A 27,672-nucleotide genomic window follows, 5' to 3' on the forward strand; every position below is an offset into this window, starting at 1 on the left:
CTCATAAATCAAATCAATTAAAACACATTAGGTAGTTCAAATTCATTCAATCTTACATTATAAATTATTTTGGTTTTTCTTTTTAATAATTACATCTGTTTTTATCCTTATAGTTTAGATGATATTTAGATAAAATCTTCTCAACATTGATTGTTTGAGAAAGAATCGACTGTTACTTAATCTTTCGACTATTCGAAAACCGGTATAGTAGATTAATTCCCATTGATGAGTGGAAGAATATGCATTAAATCTAAGTTAATATGATGGTCAGTGTTGGAGAAAATAGAAGAAAACCATTTGAATGTTGGTTTGTATATTTATGACATTCGAAGTTGTTTCATAAAAAAACCGAACTACAGTAAAGAAGAAGAAAAAAAAATAAGAGCTTTCGATTACTGCGGGCGATATGAAGAGAGAGGCCATACAACAATAATTTTAACAGCTTAATAATTTAAATAAAAAATTTTAAATAATTCAATAATTATTTATAAATATACAAACCATAAATTTACCCTAAAATCAATCTAAAATCTAACTTCCAAATATGTGAAATGAATCCGACAGAGTGTGAGCCATCAGAGAAATTTGTAGATTTGTGTGCGCGAGTGGCGACTGCATGCGTTGAAAGCCTTCATAGAATCATAGATAAAGAGTTTCACACACTCCATCCATTGAACTAAGACGCCTTTTTATTATAAATTGAATGTCGGCTCCAAGATATGCCTTTTACCATTCTTGGACTTTGCTGTATCTTTCATATTCTTTCTTTAATTATTATTATTTGTTTATTTTTCTCAATGCATCTTATCATATGATATGGTCTTCTTCGTATCTACCTACATGTGCATCACAATCACACGTATATGCTTTATATATTTACGTATCTTTTATCTTTATAATTAATTTAAAATATTTTATCAATTAAATCTTAACGTAATTGGTATAAATATTTTTGTCAATATAAAACTCGTATCTTTATATAAGTCTTATCTTCTATTTATAGATTTGAATACAGTTAAGCGTGCTATTCCTCCGCTCGTCTTCAGCATGACATACATAATTTAGTATATTATAAATAAGGTCAAATCATGCTTTTAGTTTGTAAATTGTGGATGTAGCATCTATATTAATCTAAATTTAATCAATTTTAGATTTTGTACATTTTGAAATTTAAAATTTTAGTGTTAACTAAATGGTACCCATTAAATTTATTAAGTCAAATTATATTATTTTCAAAAATTTAGTCAGTTAACTATTTTCGTACAATATTCACACACAGACAAAAAAAGTCATTTTAGTGAATAATTTTAATGACTATCGTTTGAGTTAAGTTTGAAATTTCAAATTTGAGAAAATATAAAGACTAAAAGTGATCAAATTGAATAATACAGATTAAATCCACGACTTACACATAATATGAAACTAATAACAGAATTTGATTCAACGGATTTAATTACTATTTTTTCAGGTAATGACTGAAATGCATATAAAGTTTTAAGAGTTTTAAGTTGTATATATACACACCAATGAGTGCTGGGTATAGTGATAAAACATATTATATTTTTAAGAAGATACGCAAGTTCAAACTTTGAAAACGACATTGCTAAGAGGTATAACTATGAACCCTGAATATAAACTGTAAAACGAACATAAAAAACACAAAAAAATATATATAATTAATACAAAATACCCTAAATATAAAAATCTAGAAATTAGAGTTAAGAAATCTCCTTAAGATAAGATTTGTGCCAAGAATGTGAGAATCCATTTCTATTTAAAAAAGAATTTAATTTAGATATTTCCAGAATGGATAATACGTGTCTCCCATGTGCCAAATGAGGTTTGGAGTTAGATTTGCTAAAATTAGGGAAAACAAATAGTTTTGGAATAATTATGTATGAAATTAATCAAATAATCATAGGAAAATATTTCAGTATATTTTTTATTTTAAAAATTTTAGAAAGAATTATAGATAAAATTAATAAATCAAGATTTTGTCGCATTTTCATTTGTAAAGTCTAAAAGTTCAATTGGACATCGATCCAATCGTGTATAATAAATGTTTAATTTTACTTTTGTAACCAAAGCATCAATTGACTTTAATATGAATTTTTAATAAATATATTCGTTACATAAATGTTTTTTCAACCACATCGTGGCGTGTTATGAAAAAATTAAATCAATTGAAAATTAATAATTTCAATAAATATTATGTTATCCTATAAAAACTTTACGTTTAAAATTTGACATTTGTTTAGAATAAGGTGAAATGTTTAAAAATTAAGGATAAATTGTAGAGTTTTTTTTTATAATTTATAATATATATTTATAACAATCTAATTAACATGGATTTTTTAGAATAAGGTGCTGATCAATTGTCTTTAGTGCTCACTTTCGAAATTGACATGAATTAAATTGAGAGGGACCAATTTGCTTAATTTTAAAATTGAGAGAGATTGGAAAGATTTTGTTTACCAAACTTATTCAATTATACAGCACTAATGCATCATATCTCATCTGAACTCCACAGTTAAGCGTGCTTAGGCGAGAATAACACTGAGATGAGTTACCTCCTAGGAAATTCTCGTGTTGAGGACAAAGCAGCTATTATTCACCTAAACAACCCACCACCAATACCACGAATTTGAGTATTGAATTCAAACTAATAATGGGCAATGAATGAAATTAGTCAACATCATTAACTCAATGCGTAAGAAAAAGAAAAATGGTGGGTGGGTTCATAAATTTGGGAATTTCCACATCTTCATTCACTTGCTTCCTTCTTGGCAATTCTCATTAATTTATGGACGGAAAATAATTTCCCCTATTATAAACGTGAGAAAGATTAATTTTGTAAGGTTTTCCCCTATTGCCCATCACTTGGTCCCCATTTTTGTAAAAACTAATAAATAATTTTTTTTATATATAACTAGATTTTATCGTACCCATAAGTCATAAAGTGGGTGAACTGAAATATTTTATATTAAAAAATATTTCAACAAATGATTATTAGTGGAGTGACAATGTTTTTTATATAAATTTATCGGCCTTGTATTTGATCAGGGGCGAAGTCAGATAACATTTTTAGAAAGGGCCAAAATTAAAATGTAATTTTTACGATAGTAAAAATGTAAATTCACCATTTTAATAGTCCATATTTTTATAATTTTTAAAATATTAAATCATTTTTTTATTATTTTTAGAGGCTCAAAGTTCAATTTTACTTTTACTAATTTAAAATTTTGAAGGGCCTAAATAGAAAATTTTTCATTTTAGGGGGCTAGGACCCCTGCCAGTCCCCCTAGCTATGCCCCTGTGTTTGATTCTCAAATAATGTTTTTCAATTATTTTATTTGAAGATTATATAAAAAAAATATGAAAATACCCTTATAATAATATTAATTGTCCTTTAAAGTAAGGATATTTTAATAATTTCATAACTGAATTGGTGTCGAGTTGACTCGTGACACTAACTCAATCAATCATTTTATATACAATATAGATACCTTGTTGCCATCAAAAAGTTTAATTAAAGCTTAAAGAGTATGAAAAGCCCCTATACTTCAAAATAATAATAATAAAAAAGCAATCTAATCCTTCTATGAAAAAACACATTTAATCGTCTTTTGACCAATGTTTTCATTTTTGACCGTTATTGATGCTAATTCGTTTGGTTTTTGTCCACGCGATGATTCATGTGGTTGACTTTTGCTGATATTGATATTATTTTGTCGTATATGTCACGTTAAAATCTTATTTTAAAAAATTTAAAATTATTAAAAAAAACTAAAATGCAAAGAAAAAAACCTTAAAATATAAAAAGAATTAAAAAAAAAAGAAACAAATTTATTATTGAGTGAATTTTCAAGATCAAGTCTAGACAACTTTTAAGCGAATCCTAATCAAATTTTTATTACTCATCTTCAAGAAAATGTATTGACAACCCTTGAAGCAAACTTCGTAATTTTACATCAACTCTCAAATACTTTTAAATTTAAATTAAATCAAATCAAATCCAAACTCGTTTTAAAATCAAATTTCCATAACACTTAAATTAAACTACATCAATTCAATACAAAAATTAAAAGATTCATTCAAAACTGTAACTCATAATTTCATAATAACTCTTTTAATTTGTTTCAGATCACTATTCAACTTAAAATTTGTGTTAATAATTGTGGAAGTAGAGTTTGTTTTTGTATTTATTTTAAAATTCAATTTTATTTTAATATTTTATTATAATGATCATAATGCTCTTTTTATTTTTAATATTTTATTTCATGTACCATGTATTTAGCTTCATGACAATTTCTTTGAAAATTATTTATTGTTCATAGCATCCAATTTTTTTTAGTATATCTAAAATATAAAATTAAAAAAGTACAAAATCTTTTCATACCCTTAGCCTTCAATTAATTATTAAAAATCTCAATTATTTGAATTTATTTTAAGAGCTTCAATGAGTGGAAACATTTTGTTTAATGTTAGTGTACGTGTGTGTATCAAGGAGTTTAATTTTGATATATTTTTAATTTTAGATTTTAACAATTTTATTATACATTATTATCATATATATGTTTTTTAACATAATATTTACAATTCTTCCTGAACCCATTAATAGGAAAATAATGTGTTTTAAGCGCATTCAAACCCACATTTTTTACACTAACAATAATATTTATATCAATCGAGTTAAAATTCAATTCAATCGATAATAATTAAATAATATTAAAATAAAAATTTATTAATGGAATCCTTGAAAAGAAAAATCCCGACATGAGTCATAAAACAGACATATCAAAATGACTTTACAACCAATCTTCGACATAAAGCATAAATAAAACATTTTATATTATTCTCCTACTATTCCTTTTCATCCAATAAATAATAACCATAACGACCAAAATAAAACACAAAAAAGAACTCGACATAAACATTTTTAATTCCAATAAAATCCACAAAAATTATTCACAACAATAAATATGTAATTTCGATAATATTTGATGCGGCCAACCAATAAGTATTAGGTGTAATGATCGGATATATTCTTAGAAAAAAATGAATGTTCAAAACTTGTAGATGACCATTGTCCAATATTCTTAGAAATGGATTGATGATCAGACTAGTTAGATCAGGAATCAATCAGTACATCAGTCTAGAATAAGATAAAGTTTGGATTAACCTACCGACAGATCGGAGATCGGAAACGGGTGATTTGATTTAATCAACAATAACAAAAATAAAATTAAAATTAAAATTAAATTTAGAGTTTGGGTTTAAGGATTAGATTAGAGTATTGATTTTTGAATTTATTTATAAGTTGATTAATAAAGTATGGTGATGTAGTTCACTCTGCATCAAAAATTGGTAGAATATAATAAGTGATTTTTTTAAAAATACCCAAAAATAATCAGCTGAATATATTGGGATCTGTCTACTTTGATACTGTCTGATACGGAACATCAGCCGATACCAGATTTCTTGGTCAAATAAAACAAACACTCTCATATCTTAAAGATCAACGGTCCAAATGAATCCACTCCCAATTTTCAATTACTATATATTTACTCTTAGCTAAACCCATGTTCCATTTTTATTTCATTTTTCACATCCAAAAAAGAAAAAAGTTTTTCTTTCATTTACCTCCAAATGACAAAAAAATCTTCGACGGCGACAAGTTTGATTGAAGCAAAGCAATTGTATCATTAAAAAGATGTCTGGATGTTTTCGGCCTTTCGGCTTTGGTGGACTGTTATTGCTGGCGGCATTGACGGCGTCTATGCTTGTTCTTCCGTTGGTGTTGCCGCCGTTACCTCCGCCGCCTTTGATGCTACTGTTCTTTCCCGTTGGGCTTATGGCGGCACTCGTGTTCTTGGCGTTTTCTCCGGCGGAGACTGTTGGGAATGTGGTTGTTCATACTTTGTAAGAAAACGAATATAGTGTATGTGTGTTTTGGTAGAAAGGTGGTCGGCGATTTGTTGGGCGGCGGGCGGCTCAGCTGAGTCTCTATAGGTTGTTGATTTTTGATAATTCTATAACATTTATATCACTTTTTCCTTGTTTATTATTAAATATGAAATCTTTTTTGAGAAAGAAAAAAATGGAAAAGTATTGAGAAACATAGATTAAAATATTTAATTGTGAATAATTCCCATTTTCTTCCATTTTTATTGTTTAATTGTGCAAAATTCTTCCATTATGCATGAAGTTTCAAGTATTGTATATTTATGTGTTGGCCGAATGATTACAAATCATCCTCTTTGTCTCCACCGAAAATGTAAAGTATGATTTACTTTCAATTGATTGCGAATAATTTCTTCTATGCATCCACATGATGTTAAATTTTTAGATTATGTAATATTATTATTTAAAAGTTCTAGAAAAATTAGGACTATCTTGATAAATATGGAAAATAATCTTAAAAATATTTGTAATTTTTATAAGATTTGATTTTGTAAATCTAGAGGATCGAGCCAATTCCTTAAGAATCTCAATTGTAGATAGGCTTTAATCTCGATTGTCGATATAACTCAATTTTTATTGTTGGTTTTGGAGGAGTTCAACTATAAATAGAGGCCTTCCTCCTTATTTGTCTCCATCTCATCCCATTCTTTCTTGAGTAATAGAATACTTTGAGAGTACTTGGTGTACGCTATTTTTTTGTGACATTTTCTGTTCTTTTGTTGCTCTTTCGTTTTGAGTTGCTTCCGCTTTAATTTTCAGTGCCTTTGAGAATTTCTAACAAGAATTCTCACTTTAAGAGAATTAGGCTTAGGCAGATTTGAACCCAAGAAATCACCTAATGTCGCATGGATTGTGAGACTAAAATTTTAGTCCCGTGACAATTGATATTAGAGCTAAGGTTTCGAAGGCGTCATTCGAGATGACGAAAGGAGTAGAAGATCAAATTGAGCCTATAGAGACCTACAGAAAGTCTAGAAAAGCTAGCCGATTGAGGGATATGCTGTCAGTTTTGGAAAACGAAGTGATCAATCTCGAGGAGTTCATGAGGGACATGAGGGAGACACCTAAGGAAGTCAAATGACACATTGATGAGATGGACTCAATGAATGAGCAACTCAGAGACTTTGTGTTGGAGTCTCTTCGTTCCATTGCAGACAAGTTGGCGATAAGGGATAATGCAACAACAACAAAGAAAAGCAAAAAAAAAAAAAAAGAAAAGAAAAGAAAAGAAAAGAGGAAGGGTTTTATCTTCATTGCTCGAGTTCAATTAGTGAGCTCTAGGTGGCGGTTCATCGATTCCTAATGGTGAAAGGGTAACAATTGAAGAGATGAGCAACATATCAACAAACGATGGCCATCCAGCAGAGGGTTCAAGAGATCAAAGTTAGGGATTTTCAAAAATAAAAGAGGGTTTTTTGCGACCTTGAAGAAGGATTCTTAGGAAACTGATTGGAGATTCGAAGAGAGTAGGGGAAGAGGAGTATTCTAGTGGTACCTGATCGAAGCTTTGATGGTTATAGGTGGCGATGACAATGAATAGTGGCTATGGAGAAAAAAGAGGGAAAAGAAGGGAGAAAGAAAAAGGGAAATTAACAAAAAAAAAAAGAAATAAATAAATGAAAGAAAAATACATGGAAAAAAATTAGGTGTATTATTTAGAGTGATTAAATTGAGGAAAAATTAGAAGTGATCATGGGTGTAGTTTGCTAAAAAAAACTCAACAAGGCATCCACATGGCCAAAAAAAAAAACCATATTAGCTAATTGTTGCCTACTTAATAGTTGAGTGACCTCAATATTCAATGCGACTAAAATCAATGGCCAAGTCAAAAAATTTCACATTTGAATTACCGAAATGAAAGCGCTACAACAGTTGTATGATTATTAGGATAATTTACGTTTTATACTTTTAGTTCAATCTCTCCATTTTATATTAATTACTATCTAGATGTGGCTCAATAAAACGAATAATTCATAATTATTCAAAATACTCTAAGATCACATGCCTATCAAAATTCAAGGAACCTTTCAAAATAAAATAACACAGTATCAAGTATCTATACTATTATTTAAATGTTTGATAGAGTTGGTGTCACCATCAACTAAGTCTCGACTTAATTGTGAATTTACTAAAACTCATTACTTTATTAAAAATAAAGAGTATTTTTATCTTTTATATAAAATCTAAGAAAAACATGCATGATGTGATTTGAAACCAAGACATCAAAATTTTTATTATTCAATTTTATTATTTCATTTAAAGCCACGTTTGATTTTTATATTAATTTTTTATAAATTTGTTACACAATCTTTTATTAACATAGTGGGTTATATCTATGTCAATGATATTGAAAAATAACATAAGAGGGTCTATATTCCATTAGGCATAATGCCAAAATTTAGCCTTAAACGTTTACACTTTTTTTTTAATTTGGCCTTTATTTTATTAAGCTAAAATTTCCTTAAACCTTTAAAAAGTCATATTTGATCATCAACATTTCAAAAGAGTAGAATTGATTTTTTAATAGAAATATTGATTAAAACATTAAAGTTTTAAACATGGCATTATATAATAACCGGATAGTAATCCACATAATAATAAAGACACGAGGAAAAAAGGGCGAAGCTAGAAATTTTTGTAAGGGGTCAAAATTAAATTTTAATTTTACAATAATAAAAATATAATTTCACTATTTTAATAGCTTATACCTTTATAATTTTAAAAGATTAAATTAAAATTTTATCATTTTAAGGGGCAAAGTGTAAATCTACTTTCAGTAATTTATAAATTTTGAACTTCTTAAATGAAAAAAAGTTATTTTAAAGGAAATCGGGCACCTGTCAACCCTTCTCTAGCTATGCCGTTGTAAGGAAAGAAGATACTTTATTGTTGAGTCAATTATTCCATTAACTATTAAAATGTTATTAATTTATGAGAGTTAATTTTGTATGTGTTTTTAATATTAAAAATATGATTTATAAATTAAATTAAATTTTATATATAATTTATATTTATTATTTAAAATGCTTTTATAATTTATATTTTAGTAGGTTTTATTAATTATTTTGTAGTTATGATATGATGATTCTCTTCGATTACAAGTAGCACAAAACTCAACTGAATGTAAGTAATTGAGTCGATTCCCACATCGATTAGTTAGTAACATGCCACTCCGTGCCTTGGCTATAAAAGGTGAGCGAAAACAAGACAAGAAGCATCTTTGCGCTTGGGGCAATGACGCAGCTAGTGAGGTTCTAACCGAGGCGCGTCTATTGCTGGTTGAAAACTATTTCCAAACCCCCTCTTAGGCCTGGGTTCAGCCTTGGCCTTCGAGAATTTCTGGAAGGGCTCCCTTCGGGGTAAAGCCCTACAATTCCTAGTTATCAAAGCTTTTTGTTAATTGGGTCCTCGGCGAGTTGCTGGAAGGGCTTTCTTTGGGCTTAGTCTTTATAGTTCTTTGTTTTGAATGGGCTAGAGTTTTAGTGGATTGTTAAAATTGAGGAATCAAGTTTCTAAAAATTCTGTAAAAGAAGTATATTATAAATTGGTACGAAATTCTTAACATGAAATTATGGAAAATTTAGTATTAGTGTTAAATGTTGCTTTATTTAACTTATTTAATCGCTACAAGATTTACAATTCCATGAGCTTGGGCTTCTATTGTTGACATAAAAACATCTCTTTCTATGTCTTCGCGAAGTTTCAGTACATAAACCCTTGTGAGGCTTTCGTGAAGTTTCAATAGTTCTTTCGCTTTCAGGATAAATTCTCCTGTTTGTACATCGTAAAAAGAACTACCAGGTTGATGGATCATTACCCTGATGATATAACATAATAAAATGTTCTTCTAACTCGCATAATGAGGTGAGAAGAATAGCTAAAAATAGCTAAAGAATAATAAGAAAAAAAAAAGATAGAAAGAACAACCGTACAGGTATTTTTGTGCATTGTATACGACTTTACAATGGAATTCATTTTTTTCTTTCATCGAAAAAAGAAAAAGAAAATATAGAGAGCATCTATTAGATCCATATCACGAAATAATCCAATTATCACCCTTCTTTTTTCATTTTTTTTTGGAAAATTTGAAAAATACTATAATGGCTCCGTTGCTTTATATATTTATTTCGTCAGTGATTCAGCAATTCCAAAGTTTTTTTTCAAAAAAAAGACAGAAAAAATAGTCTTTTTTTTCATACTCTTCTATTTTATAACATAAAATAAAATTGGAAATGCCCTTGCTCTCATACTACTATTGGCGCAAATCCAATATTGGAATTTAAGATGAGAAAAAAAATTCCCCATTGGTAGCAAATGCTTATCCATTAAGAGGGAAAATCCTATTTAAAAAGCAAAAAAATTATGCTTCGACTCTTGCAAAGAACGGACTAACAAGGTTAGCTGCCCAATTAATCCTCATCCTTACATACCGTTGCTGTATAAGATAGGTCTCGTAAAAGATCTATTACTAGAAAATTTATGAGTAGAGCCGAAAAGTGTGAGCTGTACAAGTTACCAATTAAATGAAGGAATGAGCTTCGATGTACAGAGAGGACCTCACCGTTTAAGAAGTAACCATAGAAACGATGGAACCCACTATTTATTTATCCATTTCTATTTATTCCTTTATTTTAGTTAATATGCTTTTTTTATACCTAGTATCAATACAATTTCTTATTTCAAGGCGAAATGAAATGCCTAGAAAAAAGGAAAAATTGTGGTCGGGACGGTTAGAGTAGCAAAAGCCATTGGAATTTATATTTTACACATTGGAAGAATCTGTTTTGTTATTAATAGACTAGAAAAGAACAACTGAAAGAAAGAATTAGTTATTCATCAAAATTTCTTTTATTCAATGATCAGAATAAAGCGGAGGGATAAATTTTAAAATTATACATGAATTTTGATTTAAAATGTAATTGTATACATAAACTTTAATCTCGTGTAATTATACATATGAAACTTTAAAAGAATAAATACATCAAATTAATTTCATGCAACTATACATGTGAAACTCGAAAGAAAGAAATACATTTATTTTTATATTGGATAAATATAATTATTTATGTATACAATATATAAATATAAAATGATGTTATATCAATAATTGTGTTTGACAATTTAAAATAATTAGATCGAATCAAAATTTCATGTTCAAGTGCTCAAGAGTCGTTACTTTCTATTTTGTTGAATCTTGAATGCTTAAATGGAAAGATTAGCACCATGGGATTGGAATAGTACCGTTGAAAGACTAAAGCTTCCTAAATGAGGCTTATGAGGAATGTCAAAAATGGATGAAGCATTTCAATTTGGGAGGATAAATGAACCCATGACCTTGAAAATTTTCAAGTATCAAGGAATCCCTCTTGAGGGAGCCAACTACTGTGTTCTATGAACTAAGAGATCAAAATCATAAATGTTGTCGATTGGACTTGCTACATCGGCTTTTTACTCAATTAGAGGACAAAACTTTCAATTAATACCCATTAGGATGCTATAGTTAGGCATTTCGAATGAGATACAAGGTATAATTTGCGAATGAACTCCTCAATGGGAGAAGCGAAGGAGGGAACCTCTACTCATACCACTATCAGAATAGGGCTATGGAAATCAATTTGAAACCTCAATACCATTCTAGTGGTGGGTTTGGATGGGCGATTGGGTGCGATGCGGTGCGGTGCGTTTAGCTTACTTTTTACCTCACGCTACAGTATCGCTACAGTATCTAATCTCACCGCCACCGCTGTTTTTATACTAACCGCAGGTAAACGCACCGCTTATCCAAACTTACCCTAGGAGTTAAAATGTTCATATTGCTCATGTGCACTAATGTTATAACTTCTAAAGAAAATCTGACGAAACAACACAGAAGCTTCGCAATGGAGTGTCATAGATACAAACAACTAGTGGAATCTTCAGGACACATAATTTTCTTATATCCTTATTTCACAAGTAGTATGGAGGGCACCAAGCTTCTACTATTATCTTTCTCTGATTTGGTTTTTCCTTTTACCTTGAATGGTGGAATGAGGTTTCCAACATGTTGAACCAAAAGGGGTAAGGGTTTGATCTAAGCCTTAACTTGCAATTCGGGAATCAAATCATGTCCAAAGCAAGTCTAGAAACCAGATAAATTAATGGCCCAAAGCATTTCTTTTTCATCGCCATAGAAAGGAGTAGAACATCCATGGAGTACTACCTCTCAACTATTGGTACAATCAATGTTAACATGGATGATAGTTTTAGAAATGTGAATAGAAAGGAAATAATCATAGACATTGCTAGGGATTCCCGGGAAAATATAATTAGTGGGACCAATACACTAATTCTTAGCTCATCTACATAAGTGATTTAGTCTCGAAAATGTTATGATTGTTTAGTTTTTGTCCACTTATTGAATCTGATATTTTGAGTGTAATATATTTGTTTGTAAATTTTAATTTTTTAATAGACCGGTTAATAAAATAAATTCATAGATTACATCAAGATAATTTGCATAATTGTCATCATATGGTTTTTGCACGTAAAACAAAATAGAATCAATAATTCATTGTTTGTCTAATATTTAAACTAATACTAAACGATATTTCGTGGTCAAATCGTGATGCGGAAAGATAAATTATATTAGTAGATGAACCTAAACAAGTCTTTAGTATAACTGGAAATGGGTAAACTGATTAAAAGACTAATATGTTGTCTATCAAGTTCAACTACGGAGATACTTGTCTTGGACATCAGAGTGAATGACTCTCAGAAGATAGAGATAAGGATGTAACTGACTAGACTGCCAGTACATCGAACAGGATCTAAGAAGAATAGATCCTGAATTCGTTAATGGATTTATTCACTTGTGATGTTTATAGTGTGACATAACTAAATACTGAGTGGATGACGGACTACGTATGCATGACTTATATACTTTGATATAAGTAAAAACCTGAATTCAGATAGACAATGAACTGAAAGCTGGTGTATCGGATATACGACTTCTACAGTATGTAGCGTCATTCACAATAGTAGAATTCATAGTTCGAAACATGGGTAAATGATATCTTCTCATTGACATTACATAGTTAGTGAAAAGCAAAATCGCTTTATAAAATTATTTGTTTTACGCACGATACATAATCACATCTTAAGAGGAAGGAACAAGGCAGTTGATTAGGTGACAAATAAAATGTTCAATAAAAATTATCCTCTAATTAAGGAAAAGTCGAAAGTCAACTCTAATTAAAGTGTTTGAACGGATTATGTAATACAAAATCTAAAAATTCCAATTATCTAAAACCAAATCGAATTTAAAATTTATTTAATATAAAATTAATTTTAATTTTTTATTATATAGAAATACATGTAATTTATTCATGAATATCTCTCATTACTTTAACATATTATGTGATATCTTATGTTGGAATCTTACAGGTAGTTTCTACGAATTACGAAGGATATTATTGTGATATGTGCAGCATATTATATAGTAATGTACGGCATATCTTTTATTATATCTTACAAATATATTCGACTTGTCTAAAAAAGTTGATTTTTCATGTTCGTGGAACCTTTCGTAACCCCAAAAGGTCAATATTTGTGGTATGATGGCTAGGATCTCAATAGTTAAAATTGCCTGTAACACAACATCATATTCAATTACGCTTAATATACCATTTAGTATCTAAGTTTAGTTTTAATATTTAATTTGATACCTAACTTAATTTTATCCCAATTTGATACCCAAGTTTGATTTTGTTGTTAAATTTAATATCTAAACCAAATGTCATCACATGGCTCGATGAGTGTTTGACGCGTTTGCTTTAGTTAAAAAACGTAGGTACTTAATTGGGATAGAAAAATGCTCAGGTATCAAATTGAACATGGAAGCTAAATTGAGGTACTTAATTGGGACAAAAGAGAACTTGAGTATCAATTTGAAAAAAATCAAGTACCAAAATTAACATTAAAGCCTAACTCAGGTACCAAATTGAATATTGAAATCAAGTACGAAATGAAATAAAAAAGTTCAAATACTAAATTGAATAGCAAAGTGAAATTTAAAGTACCAATTCTGGAAATATTTAAAAATTGGAAACACAGACACCATCTTTGATTCTTTTCACGTTTTCCAAGTCAAAGAAAATCATAGCTAGAAGATCTGTGGAGATTTTATATTATATGTAATCTACCGCATCTTTACTTTCTCCGAACTGTCTGATTTTCTCCAATGGGGATTTGCATCTTTTGTTTCCCATTTCCATCCCTTTTATAACTCACCTCCCATTTCTCCTTTTCCTCAACATTCCAATCTTCTTTTCTGGGTGTATTTTGCTTTGTTGAATTCATCATATCTTCTTCACTAATCATGGTTATGGCTGCTTCCGAGACTAAATTCCATGTTCTTGCTGTTGATGATACCCTGATTGATAGAAAGCTCATTGAAAAGCTTCTCAAGACTTCTTCTTATCAAGGTTCGTTTCTTTTCTACCAAACAGGTTTTTCTTTTTCTACCAAACAGGGTTTGTTCTTATACTTATATGGGTGGTGTTTGCAGTTACTGCAGTGGATTCTGGAACCAAGGCATTGGAGTTTCTTGGATTGAACAACAATGATCATCAAGATGTTAAAGTGAACTTGATCATCACAGATTACTGTATGCCAGGGATGACAGGCTATGATCTCTTACGAAAAATCAAAGAATCTTCATCATTCAAAGACATACCAGTTGTCATCATGTCTTCGGACAATATCCCATCAAGAATCAACAGGTTTGGCCTCTTGAAAACATGTTATTTAATCAAAGTTGGATTCATCAATTTTAGCTGACATGAAATTTCATTGAAATCAGATGCCTTGAAGGTGGAGCTGAAGAGTTCTTTTTGAAGCCAGTTCAATTATCAGATGTAAACAAGCTGAGGCCTCATTTGATGAAAAGAACGCAAACAAATGTAAACAAGAGAAAGGCGATGGATGAAATTGTGTCCCCTGATAGAACGAGGGCAAGATACAATGAACTGGAAGTGAATTGAATCACCAAATTCATCAATATTTTCTGATTTATTATTAGATCATCAATTAGGGAAAAGAAATTCTGGACTCTCTCTCTTTGCTTAACCAAAATCAGTGTATAGGAAAGAGGAGAGAGGCTATGTAAATCACCATAAGGAAGAAATATAGCTCAATTTTTTTGAAATGAATTTCATTTCAACATCAATTTAAACAGATTGCTTATTACAATAATTAAGGGATGTTATTTCAATAATGAACAGAGGAATTCTATGGTTTAGGGTTAGCAATAGAACTGACAATTTGGTCCGAAGTAGGAGGAGGATTTTTCTTTTACGACTGTGATTCCAACTCAGATTATATTTAGAGTATATGAACATCTGACTAAGATAATTTTTGTTCTCTGTTCGAGAATTCTTCTCAAAGCTTGAGATGAATTAGATTACAACTATATTTATTACGATGACTTACTATAAGTAGAATTAAACATTACGAAGCAAAAAGCAAATATAACCTACCTAGAGTAAAATAATTCTGGATAGGATCTGGACGAGATTTAAGCAAAAATAAATCTTTTTTTTTTTTAAATCGACTTTTGGTTTTAAAAAATAAAAATTAAGGTTGCCACCAATCACTTTTAAGAGGCGCGATCGAGTCACCTCGTAATTTGATCGTTTTAATAAGAGGTCTGATTTATTAAAACAATATTTTTCGGTCTACAAAAATCCAGAAAATGAGTTTAGGAGTCGGTTACGCACGAGGAAGGATTAACACCCTCGTCACGCCCAAAATTGATACCTAGCTGATTAATTGATGTCTTAGTATCGAGAATTGAAAATTTGAAAATAGTTTAAAACACAACCCCACTTTGCATCATGTTATTTTCAATTTAAAATCGCTTGAATAAATAAAAAATGTATGTAAAAGACTCTCTTATCTCGAGGTAACAAAAGGTCATATCCCGTAAGTTAGGATACGGCATCCCGAATCCTCGAAAATAACTTTGCTCTTTATTTAAGTTACTATTTGAATCTCATGTGTTTTAATTTTAAAAGGAATGTTTGGTCATCTAAGTTCAAAGAGAAAGTCGAACCCCGTAAGTTACGGCACGACTTTTCGAATCTCTAAATACGGAACATTATCTTAATTTTGGTTATTTCTTATAAGTCGTGTAAAAAAACGGATTCACTATTTAATATGATACGTGATTGAGCCGTAGTGAGGAAACAAATAACTGTATTTAAACCTAAGGGAAAATATAGTATAGACTAAATAAAAATAAAATGGCTACTTGAATAAATAGAAGAAAAATGGAAATGATCATAGTAAAAAAACAATAATAAATAGGTAGCTGAGATCACGATAATCTAATAATAATAATGCAACACAAATTGATCATAATAATAACGATAATGGTTATAATATGATTAATATTTTATTTAATAACATAACGAAGAATAATAATAATGCAACAACAATTTATAATAATAATGGTATAGTAATATGCATAATAAAATATAAAAGTATAGCAATAATATTAATAAATCATAATATTAATATGCATAAATAATAATTATGAAAATGATAATATAAATAACAATAACAATATATAATAATAACATAAATAATAAATAATCTAAATTTTGAAAGTTCATAAAAAGTAATAAATAAATAAATAATGGAATAATAATAACAATGATAATGGCAAAATAAAAAATACAAAAACAAGCCAATTATAAATATATAAAAAGAAGGAAATAATAAAAGTGAAAACTAATAAAAGTTTGATTAAAATTGAAAATAAATAAATAAATAAAAATAATAAATGAAATAGTTTAAAAATAAAAAAAAATTGAAGTTAAATAGACTAAGGATTGAATTGAAATCGGAATGAAATTAGGGGTACAAATTGTAAATAATAAAAAATAATAAAACAGAAATAAGGATCAATATAAAATGCACGAAAAGAACCAGGGACCAAAAGGGAAATTACCCCAAATCCCTAAACTCGCCATTTAACGAAGGACTAAAAGGAGACAAAATAAAAATCAAATGGTAATTTTTTTTAAAAAAAAGAAGCGAAATAGGACTGAATTGAAATGCTATTAAAAAGCGGAAGGACCGAAAGCATAAATATACCATTTAAAAAAAAGGGATCTAGTGGGTCGGATCGGGTCGGATTGGGTTTGAATCAAAACGACGTTATTTTGACGTCTGAAAATCAGCCCAAAACGTCGCTGTTCTATACCACCTATTTAAGTAAAAATTTCCTAAAAAATTTAATTTTAGCTTGGTTTGAGAAAAAAAAAAAAACCCTCTTCTCTCTGAAACGCACCCTAGGGCGGGTCTTGGGCGCCGTAGTGGCTCCGCCAATGCCACCGGCCTTCAGTGACGACGGCCGCCGCCCACGGTAGCCGGAGTCCACTAAAAAAACCAATTTTGGCTACTTTCCTTCCCTAAACCCAAGATCTGAGACCAAAATCCTCAAAAAAAAAAAAAAACCCAACAAAATACCCAAAAAGACTAAAAACTTTTCGATTCTTAACTTCTCCGCCGTGGCCTCGGCCGGAAATGGTAACATCGGCGGCACATTTCAACAGTATCATACACAAAGTACACATGGTAAGACTCTAGACAGTCCCAAACACATGGTAAGACTCAGGTCCTGTTTTTCTATTGGAAATTGTAGATTGTAAATTCATTAGATATTATTAATGGATCACTTAGTGTGATTCATGAGCACTTAAAGTGATGATTCATTAATCCAATGGATACATTTGGTTTTCATGAGTCATGTTTTTTCTAAGAAATATGTCCAATACGAAGGGTTGTGATTATTCTGACAATTGAGTGCATATAAATAAAGGGATTATGGTTCTCAAAATATAATTATTATAATCAATCCAATTTTAGAAATTAGAGTAAGAGTTAGGTAATTCCTCGATTTACAAATCAAAGTAAATAAAAAAGTTTCGTTGTATCCTGGGAGGACCTTCGTCTTAACCTTCTAACAACTTTGTGTGAGGACAAATTGTTCTCTTTGAAAAGCGTCACCCGTATCTCAAAATCTATTGTTTTAACTTCATATCATCTCTGAATCTATTATCTCCACTCAAATTCTCCATATTTTCAAGATCCAAAGACTTCAATTTTTGACTTTTTAGTAACTGAGACAAACTCTCATTCACAAAAGATTGGTTTGCGATTATGTGGTGCATTTTTACGAGTCCACTAGCTCTAAGTGGAACCAATAATTGCTTGAAAGATGAGAGGAAAATAGGCAAGGATTGGTTAGCAATTATGAGTGGATTTGCTATATTCCCACTCTAGTGGAACTAAAACTTGATAATGGTCGTTTGAATTGCAATCAATTCATAGCTTAAAATGAAAAGCAAGACATGGTTTGTAGAATGATTAGACATTTGGTTGGTAATAACACTTGAGTGCAAAGTGACAGGTATAACTGTATGCGTATCACTTCATTCCCCACATTACATTAGTAGAATCAGATTATATATATGATGGCCATTCCCTACCAATGGTGTGAAGTAAAAGAAAGCTTTTGATTTGGCATCTCTTATTATTCTTATATCTCCACATGCCACTTGATTCTACTATTGAGATTTAAATATAATTTTCTGATTTGCAGGGAAAGAGACCGCATTTCCTGTTATTATTAAATGACAACCTAAAACCAATGGGCAATTAGGTGGAAGGGCCCAACTAGATGCATACATAATGCATGGTCAGGCACATGCATGTTCATGTGTGTATGGATGGTTCTTGTGCAGGCAGGCAGTGAGCAACTGGGTGGTTCCATGAGTTGCCATGAAATATATTCAAATGGAAGTGGTTCTTATTCAAGAGCGATTAAATCAAATATTAATCCATGTCTAGAAATATAATTTGGCTCTAAACCTTATACTGTATTTTCCTGTTTTAAACATAAATCCATTTTAGTTCCTAGTTGGTGGTGGTCTTTGTTTCTTGCTTGTGCTGCTTGTAAACCACAATCCTCAATGGACACATTGTTTTTTTATTGGAACTGATGCGTACTGGTACAATTATACATCTGGTGCTTTCACATCTATGGATCATAATTATCGTCCAGTCAAATGCTGTTTTATTAGATAAAACGATTATTGTTGGACATTCTTATTCTCATTAATAACAATTGAAACCTCTAAACATCGTAGACTTTCATAAACTTATTTTAAAACTGAAAAATAAAAAAAATTAAATTATTATACCACATGAGGATGCACATAAAATGCATGTGAAGAGTATATAGAAAGTGTAAAAGTATAGAAGCAATGATAGGCATCCTTAGATGGGGGAATTGATTCATAAACTAAGAAACATTGCATTTAAATTTAATTAGAAATTTAAACATGCATCTCATCAACCTTGCTTGATCAATTAAACAAATTTTATGAGATTTATTTATTATTATACAAAAATAAATAATTTACTTTCGATAAATACATGTGTATAATTTACTTTCGGTAAATACATGTGTATAAATAAAAATATACAAAAAGTTTTCTCTCAATTGATGTCCAAAGTTTATAAGCAACTTTTGGTCGAGCTAAATTCAATGCTTTCCAACGAACATTAGAACAAGATAATTGAGTAGGTTTAGTCAAATATGACAAATTGACATTTGCAATCTAATCCTTGGAGCTACAATCAAATTTTATAATCACCGGTGTAGATGATATTTCTCGAATACCTTCATTTATGATATCTTCAACTTTTATTCTGGATACTTGCAATCATTGAAATATAAACAAGATTCAAGGGAATTTTTCGTTACCATTGGTTCAACAAATTTTAAGCTCAAAATACTTAAAATTAATATTATAATTGCAATATATTATACCTGATTGGGACAATTTAGATTGAGTGGCAATAATTCTAATCAATTATGATAGAATTTTGAAAATTTCTCATAAAAGAATCCATAAATCGAATTTCTTGGATAAACCCAATACTAGGCCTGCCCATGACTTGATGCTCAGCCCAATTTGAGTGCCCAAAAATTGTCTTTCTTACGGTGACATTTTGGACCTCCTCTGTTCAAATATTTTGCTAAACTTTCAATGCTGCAGAGTGCAAATAAATTACCAAAATAAACCAATTATGCCCTTAATAATAATAATAAATCAAAAGGAATTTGATTTTATATCCAAGTACCTAATGCTATGACCAGGACTGTCCATAAATTCTTGGTACCGGGACCAATTGAGATGCAGTCATCTCCAGTTTTAATTGAGCATTTTGCAATATTGACATTCTTGGATAACTAGACATGGATGCCATCGGTGTTAGGGCTATTACCAGCAGCGATGATCCTAACACCCTGGACTTCAACATTTTTGCATCCATTGATCACGATGTGAACCATTTTGCTATTTAAGGACAATAAACTACGGATCCTAATGTTCTTGGAGTTGGTAAAGCTTAACGTTTGCTCTCACACACAAATGAAAATTAGCATGTCAATTACATGGATAATAAAGACTTAATTAGAATCATACAGGAACTTAAGTGACAAATGAAAAGTGAAATATAATAGTACCGTGGCTCCGGAGGACAGTTGCAGTGGGAAGCTTTGCGAGCCCAGAGAGGTGGTCCTTTGGCATCAAGGGCACCACCAAGGATTGAAACGCCATTCACTCCTTCAAAGCTCAGCCAATCGGTAGATTTGCCTAGTACTCTATAATCCTGAGGGGCTACCAGGGTGCCGTTGATTATATCATAGTGATTTGAGGGCTTTTGCAGCCACCTTGGAAGGCCATAGAACCGAGTAAATACCGGCCTTTGGGTATAGATATCATAGTGGAGTCAGCTGAGCTACAGGTTGCTTCCCATGCCATGAGGAAAGCCTTGGTGGAGGAGTCAGTTTTTCCATTAGGCTTAGCCCCAAAGTTAAACACATTGTACTTTGTTGTTGCAGACGTTGAATTTATGGCTAACATGAAAAGGAGAATGAGGAAAAAGGCATGAGAAGGACGTGTGAGGCTCATCATTTGAGACAGAGTGATGGAAGTAGTGAAACAAGGTGAAACTGAAAGCGAGTTAAGCTGTATTGTTTGATAAGTAGGTGATTGATGAATGAGAAGAGTTACAGAGAAAATAGATATTTATAGTTTAGCAGATTGAGGATAATTAAGTTTAAGAGCAGAAAAGAGTATATGTGTATACTTGTGGAAGTGTAGGATTAAAGAAAGCTGGCGTTTTGTGCGTTTGGAGTACAACCACCATTCAAATCTAAGTTATTCTTGAAGAGAAAAACACTTAATCAATAGGCCAAAATTTAAAATTTGGAGTACAAGATGTTTTATTTCTTTCAATTTTTGGTTTGACTCACAATGGCTAATTGTCTAATTGTTCTCCTAGGTAATTTACAAACTAAAGAATGAAGTAATCACATGTCAACGACTGTCACATTAAATCAAATAAAATTTTGTTGGTTAAGAAGGATAAATCAAACGTTTACATTTATTTATTATTATATAGAAAGAATAAATAATTTTCACCCAATAAATACATGTATGAAAAAGAGAAGGAGAAATTTCGTCTTCCGTCAATTGAACTCCAAGATTCATATGCAACTTTCTGGTCGAACTAAATTCAATGCTTTCCCACGAACATTGGAACAAGATGATTGAGCAGGTTTATTCAAATACGACAAATTGACATTCTGCAATCGTATCCCAGTGCATGGATTCTTCGGGCTACAATCAAATTTTATAGCTACCTCTGTGGATGACGTTCCTCGAATACCTTCGTATATAATATCTTTAATTTTAATTCCGGATACCTACCCTTATTGAAATATAAGAAAAATTAGTTCAACCGCTTCAAGTGACATGTACCAAAAATAAATAAAAATCAAGGGCATTTCTATTTCCTATTGGTTTAACAATTTTTAACCTAAAAATATTTGGAATTAATACTATAATTGCAATATATTATACCTGATTGGGACAATTTAGATTGTGTGGGCAATAGTTCTGATCAATTACAATAGGATTTTGCACATTTCTCATCAAAGAATCCATAAATCGAACTCCTTGAACAAATCCAGTACTAGGCCTAGCCCATGACTTGATCCTTAACCCATTTTGAGTGCCCAAAAAGATTGTATTTCTTACTGTAACATTTTGAACCCCCTCCTCTTTTAAATCTTTTGCTAAACTTCCAATGCTGCAAAGGACAAATAAATCGAAATAAACCAATTATATCAATAATAATAATACATAATAAAAAAATTAATTAATTTTATATCCAAGTATGAAGTACCTAATGCCATAGCCAGGACCACAAGTGATTTGTTCGATCCATAAATTCTTGGTACCGGGACCAATCGAGATGCAGTCGTCTCCAGTTTTGATTGAACATTTTATGATATTCACATTCTTGGATAATTGGACATGGATGCCATCGGTGTTGGGGCTATTACCTGCCGCGATGATCCTAACCCCTTGGACATTCACATTTTCACATCCATTGATCACGATGTGAAACATTTGGCTATTTAAAGACAATAAGCTACGGATCCTGATGTTCTTGGAATTGGTAAAGCTTAATGTCTGCTCTCACACACAAACCAAAACTAGTAAGTCAATTACATCCACGATAAAGGCTTAATTAGAATCATATAGGAAGTGAAAAATGAATACTACCGTAGCTCCGGAAGGACAGTTGGAGTGGGAAGCTTTGCAAGCCCAGAGAGATGGTCCTTTGGCATCAAGTGCACCACCAAGGATTGAAACGCCATTCACTCCTTGAAAGCTCAGCCAATCGGTAGATTTGCCTAGTACTCGATAATCTTGAGGGGCGACCAGGGTGCCGTCAATTCTGAAAATGATTTGAGGGCTTTTGCAGCCACCTTGGAAGGCCATAGAACCGAGCAAATACCGGCCTTTTGGTACATATATGATGGTGGAGTCAGCTGAGGCACAGGCTGCTTTCCATGCCATGAGGAAAGCCTTGGTGGAGTCAGTTTTTCCATTAGGCTTAGCCCCAAAGTTTAACACATTGTACTTTGTTAATGCAGACGTTGAATTTATGGCTAACATGAAAAAGAGAATGAGAAGAATGGAATGAGAAGGACGTGTGAGGTTCATCATTTGAGACAGCTTTGCTCTAAAGAAAATTGAGACAAGGATGGACTAATATATAGATCAGAAAATAGAGTGAATGAATGAAGCTGAAACTGAAAACGGGTTAGGCTGTATTGTTTGGTAAGAAAATCGATTGATGAATGAGAAGAATTTATGAGAAAATGGATATTTATAGGTTAGCAGATTCAGGATAATTAAAGAGTATAAATGTATAATAGTGAAAGTGTAGGATTAAAGAAAGGTGCCGTTTTTGTGTGTTTGTATGAAATACAGTGTGCTATTCGCAGCTTGCTTGGCTACAACTTAAGCTGCATTTAACTAATTAGATGCTAATAATACATTTGGTGTTGAATGTAAGAAGGAATATCATCACCTTCTTGCTTGCACATGAGACAATCTAATTGTTCTTTTATTTATCCCAAAGATACGTTTCATCAAACTCCCGCAGTCATATAAGCTTATATTGTATTTGGCAATGATTGCTGTTGAACTCAGTTTCCTGTTAATCTGGCATAGCAATGGGGAGTTCTTTTAAAGCTACCAAAACCCTGAATTTATGGTAGTTTATACAATCATTGCTCCTATTTTACAAATTCAAAAGGGAGTTTATTTAAAGCTACCATTATCCATATCTATTTTATTAGAAGAGGAGATGCATCTCAAACAGCATCACTTCCAACCAAGTCAAAACATCTATATCTATACGTATATTAATGTTTTACTGATATACTACCTGCACCTAGAAAAAAAGACCCTATCAAGCTTCACTGTTTCTTGGGATTCGCTTTGGGCTTTTCCTGCGCAGCTTAGGTGGAAGGCGGAAAAGGCCTCCTTCGGGGGCCCAAGCTATCACTGAGATATCACTTTGGAAGAGCTAGAATTTCAATCTTGTGTCAGAACCTACGGGCCAATATGTCACCAATTAACTTCACATCAACTTAATTGTAAAATTACTAAAATATCTTCTTTTATATAAATTAAGTTATATTTTTACGAGACTATTTTAATCTTTTTTATATATAATAAATCAATAAAATTTTGATTATAATTAGATTTCAACCCGAAACATCATCTATAATAAACATTTGACTTTAGGATTATAATTAAAATATGGGTTAAATTTTATATAAATATTTAATAAAAATGGAATGAGATTGAAGTAGAAGTGCTCATGGGCCGGGCGGCCCGACGGTCCGCCTAAAATATGGGAGGGTTTAGGTAAAAATATATGCCCGAAATATGGGCTTGGGCAAAAAATGAGGCCCGTTTAGAAAGAGGGCCGGGCCTCGGGCACAAATTTTTTGGCCTGGGCCTGGCCCGATATAATAAATATATTTATTTTTTAAATTTTTTTAATTTTAAAATATTTTTAAAATATTTTTAAAATACTTTTTTTAATTTTTTTTAATTTTTAAAATAAATTTTTGATATTTTATTAAAAAAATGGGCCGGGCCGGGCCCGGGCTTATGATTTTTCTCGGGCCGGGCCTAGTCAAAATTTTAGGCCCATATTTCAAGCCGGACCGGACCCAGGCCAAAATTTTTTATGGGCCCGCCCATGAGCACCTCTAGATTGAAGGCAGGCCGTTTAACTTCATGTTGAATTAATGTAAAACCTTGTTTTATTTTTGAAGGAACGTAAAGCCTTTTCTAATTTATATGTATGTATGTATTCTAATTTATCTGGTTTACAATTTACTTTATAATTAAATTTTTTTCGAAACAATGATTATACTCTCTTGTAATTACAAAGAACTATAATTCCCAAGATGTATTTGGTTGATAGCGGTAATTACATCATAGTTTTCTATATTATATTTGGCAAGTACAAATTGTAATTACATAGTTACATGATTTATATTTAAAAATATTAATTACTATAAAAATTATTAGAATGATAAAAATAATTTCTAAACAAGTAAAAAAATTAAAATCAAATAATCATATGTATCATGCTAGTCTAAAAATTAGTTAATAATACAATTACTAATAAAAATAAGAAGAAAAACATTGTTTTTCATCTTATACTAAGGTGATGTTGCTAATACGGAAAATATTTTTTTACAACGTCTTTGCATACAATTTTGATAGTTATACATAACTCTATTGAGAAATGTAGATATAAAAATGTTTGGCAAAATTCAATTAAGAGAGCAATTGACTTATGCTATGAGAATGAGTGATCTAATTTAAATAAATCGTGCATTTGAGTTTGTTAATTAGAATTGAGTTGTTCTAATTCGTTAGGATGTTGGCAAGTTAAATTTTAGGAATATCTCTTAAGGTTATTCAACTTGCAAGGGCTAATTGTCGAGCTGTTCACGCAATTAATTTACAAACTAAAGAATGATGCAATAACATGTTTCAAAAATAACGATTGTAACATTAAATCAAATTAAATTTTGATGGTAGAGAAGAATAAATCAAACAATTTTTACATTTATTTATTATTATATAGAAAGAATAAATAATTTTCACCCAATAAATACATTTATAAATAAGAGGAGAAATTATGTTTTCTGTCGATTGATCTCCAAGATTTATAAGCAATTTTCTGGTTGAACTAAATTCAATGCTTTCCCACGAACATTGGAACAAGATGATTGAGCAGGTTTATTCAAATACGACAAATTGACATTCTGCAATCGTATCCCAGTGCATGGATTCTTCGGGCTACAATCAAATTTTATAGCTACCTCTGTGGATGACGTTCCTCGAATACCTTCGTATATAATATCTTTAATTTTAATTCCGGATACCTACCCTCATTGAAATATAAGAAAAATTAGTTCAACCGCTTCAAGTGACATGTACCAAAAATAAATAAAAATCAAGGGCATTTCCATTTCCTATTGGTTTAACAATTTTTAACCTAAAAATATTTGGAATTAATACTATAATTGAAATATATTATACCTGATTAGGACAATTTAGATTGTGTGGGCAATAATTCTGATCAATTACAATAGGATTTTGCACATTTCTCATCAAAGAATCCAAAAACCGAACCCCTTGAACAAATCCAGTACTAGGCCTAGCCCATGACTTGATCCTCAGCCCATTTTGAGTTCCCATAAAAGTTGTCTTTCTTATAGTGACATTTTGGACCCCTTCCTCTTTCAAATCTTTTGCTAAACTTCCAATGCTGCAAAGTGGAAATGAATCGGAACAAATCAATTATACCAATAATAATTAAAAGAAATGAAAAGGAAATAATTTTATATCAAAGTACCTAATGCCATGACCAGGACCGCAAGTGACTTGTTCGACCCATAAGTTTTTTGTACCGGGACCAATCGAGATGCAGTCATCTCCCGTTTTAATTGCACATTTTATGATATTCACATTTTTGGATAATTGGACATGGATGCCATCGGTGTTGGGGCTATCACCTGCGGCGATGATCCTAACTCCTTGGACGTGTACATTTTCGCATCCATTGATCACGATGTGAAACATTTGACTATTTAAGGACAATAATCTACGGATCCTAATGTTTTTGGAGTTGGAAAAGCTTAACGTCTGCTCTCACACACAAATGAAAATTAGCATGTTAATTCATGGATGATGAATGTTTATTTATTATATAGTATTGTGTAGCCTAGAATCATATAGGAAGTGAAAAATGATTACTACCGTAGCTCCGGAAGGACAGTTGGAGTGGGAAGCTTTGCAAGCCCAGAGAGATGGTCCTTTGGCATCAAGTGCACCACCAAGGATTGAAACGCCATTCACTCCTTCAAAGCTCAGCCAATCGGTAGATTTGCCTAGTACTCTATAATCCTGAGGGGCTACCAGGGTACCGTCAATTCTAATAGTGATTTGAGGGCTTTTACAGCCACCTTTGAAGGCCATAGAACCGAGAAAATACCGGCCTTTGGGTACATATATCATAGTGGAGTCAGCTGAGCTACAGGCTGCTTCCCATGCCATGAGGAAAGCCTTGGTAGAGTCAGTTTTTCCATTAGGCTTAGCCCCAAAGCTTAACACATTGTACTTTGTTGTTGCAGATGTTGAATTTATGGCTAACATGACAAAGAGAATCAGAATAATTCCATGAAAAGGGCGAGTGAGCTTCATCATTTGAGACAGCTTTGCTCTAAAGAAAATTGAGACAAGGATGGACTTATATATAGATCAGAAAATTGAGTGAATGAATGAAGCTGAAACTGAGACCGAGTTAAGCTGTATTGTTTGGTAAGAAAGTCGATTGATGAATGAGAAGAATTTATGAGAAAATGGATATTTATAGTTTTAAGAAGGTGATTGATGAATGAGAAGAGTCTCATGAAAATGGATATTTATAGTTTTGCAGATTAAGGATTAAAGAGAATAATTGTGGAAGTGTAGGATTAAAGAAAGCAGCTGTTTTGTGTGTTTGTATGAAATACAGTGTGCTACGTGGAGCTTGCTTGGCTACAACTTAAGCGGCAATTAATTAATTAATTAGGAATAATACATTTTGTGTTGCATGCAAGTACAAGGTTCATTCAGCTTCTTCCTTGTACATGACACAATCTAATTTTTGTTTTATTTATTAAACAGATAGGGTTCATCCAATTGCCGCAGTCATATCATG

General features: G+C 31.2%; 3 protein-coding genes, 1 non-coding gene and 1 pseudogene across 4 annotated transcripts; 2 read left to right on the forward strand and 3 right to left on the reverse strand.

Moving 5' to 3' along the window:
* The first annotated feature begins 9,180 nt into the window (after positions 1-9,180).
* LOC128036263 (U4 spliceosomal RNA) lies at positions 9,181-9,331 on the forward strand. Its single transcript, XR_008193061.1, has one exon. It is a non-coding gene; the product is annotated as a U4 spliceosomal RNA (small nuclear RNA).
* Positions 9,332-14,170: 4,839 nt separating this feature from the next.
* LOC105781126 (two-component response regulator ORR10) lies at positions 14,171-15,152 on the forward strand. Its single transcript, XM_012605698.2, has 3 exons — positions 14,171-14,426; positions 14,510-14,723; positions 14,804-15,152. The coding sequence occupies exons 1-3, from the start codon at positions 14,321-14,323 to the stop codon at positions 14,982-14,984; spliced, it is 501 nt and encodes a 166-aa protein (XP_012461152.1). The 5' UTR covers positions 14,171-14,320; the 3' UTR covers positions 14,985-15,152.
* A 4,479-nt stretch (positions 15,153-19,631) lies between these two features.
* On the reverse strand, positions 19,632-21,006 carry LOC105781273 (polygalacturonase-like; annotated as a pseudogene).
* A 442-nt stretch (positions 21,007-21,448) lies between these two features.
* Positions 21,449-23,185, reverse strand: LOC105781876 (polygalacturonase). The gene is made up of 4 exons (XM_012606402.2): positions 22,653-23,185; positions 22,270-22,559; positions 21,945-22,173; positions 21,449-21,787 (listed from the first exon to the last, which is right to left on the reverse strand). Exons 1-4 carry the CDS (start codon positions 23,097-23,099, stop codon positions 21,569-21,571), a joined length of 1,185 nt encoding a protein of 394 aa, XP_012461856.1. The 5' UTR covers positions 23,100-23,185; the 3' UTR covers positions 21,449-21,568.
* Positions 23,186-25,620: 2,435 nt separating this feature from the next.
* LOC105781875 (polygalacturonase) lies at positions 25,621-27,184 on the reverse strand. Its single transcript, XM_012606401.2, has 4 exons — positions 26,730-27,184; positions 26,326-26,615; positions 26,010-26,238; positions 25,621-25,852 (listed from the first exon to the last, which is right to left on the reverse strand). The coding sequence occupies exons 1-4, from the start codon at positions 27,174-27,176 to the stop codon at positions 25,634-25,636; spliced, it is 1,185 nt and encodes a 394-aa protein (XP_012461855.1). The 5' UTR covers positions 27,177-27,184; the 3' UTR covers positions 25,621-25,633.
* Positions 27,185-27,672: the final 488 nt, after the last annotated feature.

The sequence above is a fragment of the Gossypium raimondii genome, chromosome 13 (genome assembly GCF_025698545.1).
Source record: "Gossypium raimondii isolate GPD5lz chromosome 13, ASM2569854v1, whole genome shotgun sequence".
Classification (NCBI taxonomy): Eukaryota; Viridiplantae; Streptophyta; class Magnoliopsida; order Malvales; family Malvaceae; genus Gossypium; species Gossypium raimondii.

Coding starts and splice junctions, on each gene's coding strand:
- LOC105781126 (XM_012605698.2), top strand. CDS start 14,321: ATGGTTATGGCTGCTTCCGAGACTAAATTCCATGTTCTTGCTGTTGAT. Junction 14,427..14,509: donor CAAGACTTCTTCTTATCAAG/GTTCGTTTCTTT, acceptor TGGTGTTTGCAG/TTACTGCAGTGGATTCTGGA. Junction 14,724..14,803: donor ATCCCATCAAGAATCAACAG/GTTTGGCCTCTT, acceptor CATTGAAATCAG/ATGCCTTGAAGGTGGAGCTG.
- LOC105781876 (XM_012606402.2), bottom strand. CDS start 23,099: ATGATGAACCTCACACGTCCTTCTCATTCCATTCTTCTCATTCTCTTT. Junction 22,174..22,269: donor GGTCCTGGCTATGGCATTAG/GTACTTCATACT, acceptor TGTCCTTTGCAG/CATTGGAAGTTTAGCAAAAG. Junction 21,788..21,944: donor ATCTAAATTGTCCCAATCAG/GTATAATATATT, acceptor CAATAAGGGTAG/GTATCCGGAATTAAAATTAA.
- LOC105781875 (XM_012606401.2), bottom strand. CDS start 27,176: ATGATGAAGCTCACTCGCCCTTTTCATGGAATTATTCTGATTCTCTTT. Junction 26,616..26,729: donor ACTGTCCTTCCGGAGCTACG/GTAGTAATCATT, acceptor GTGTGAGAGCAG/ACGTTAAGCTTTTCCAACTC. Junction 26,239..26,325: donor GGTCCTGGTCATGGCATTAG/GTACTTTGATAT, acceptor TCCACTTTGCAG/CATTGGAAGTTTAGCAAAAG.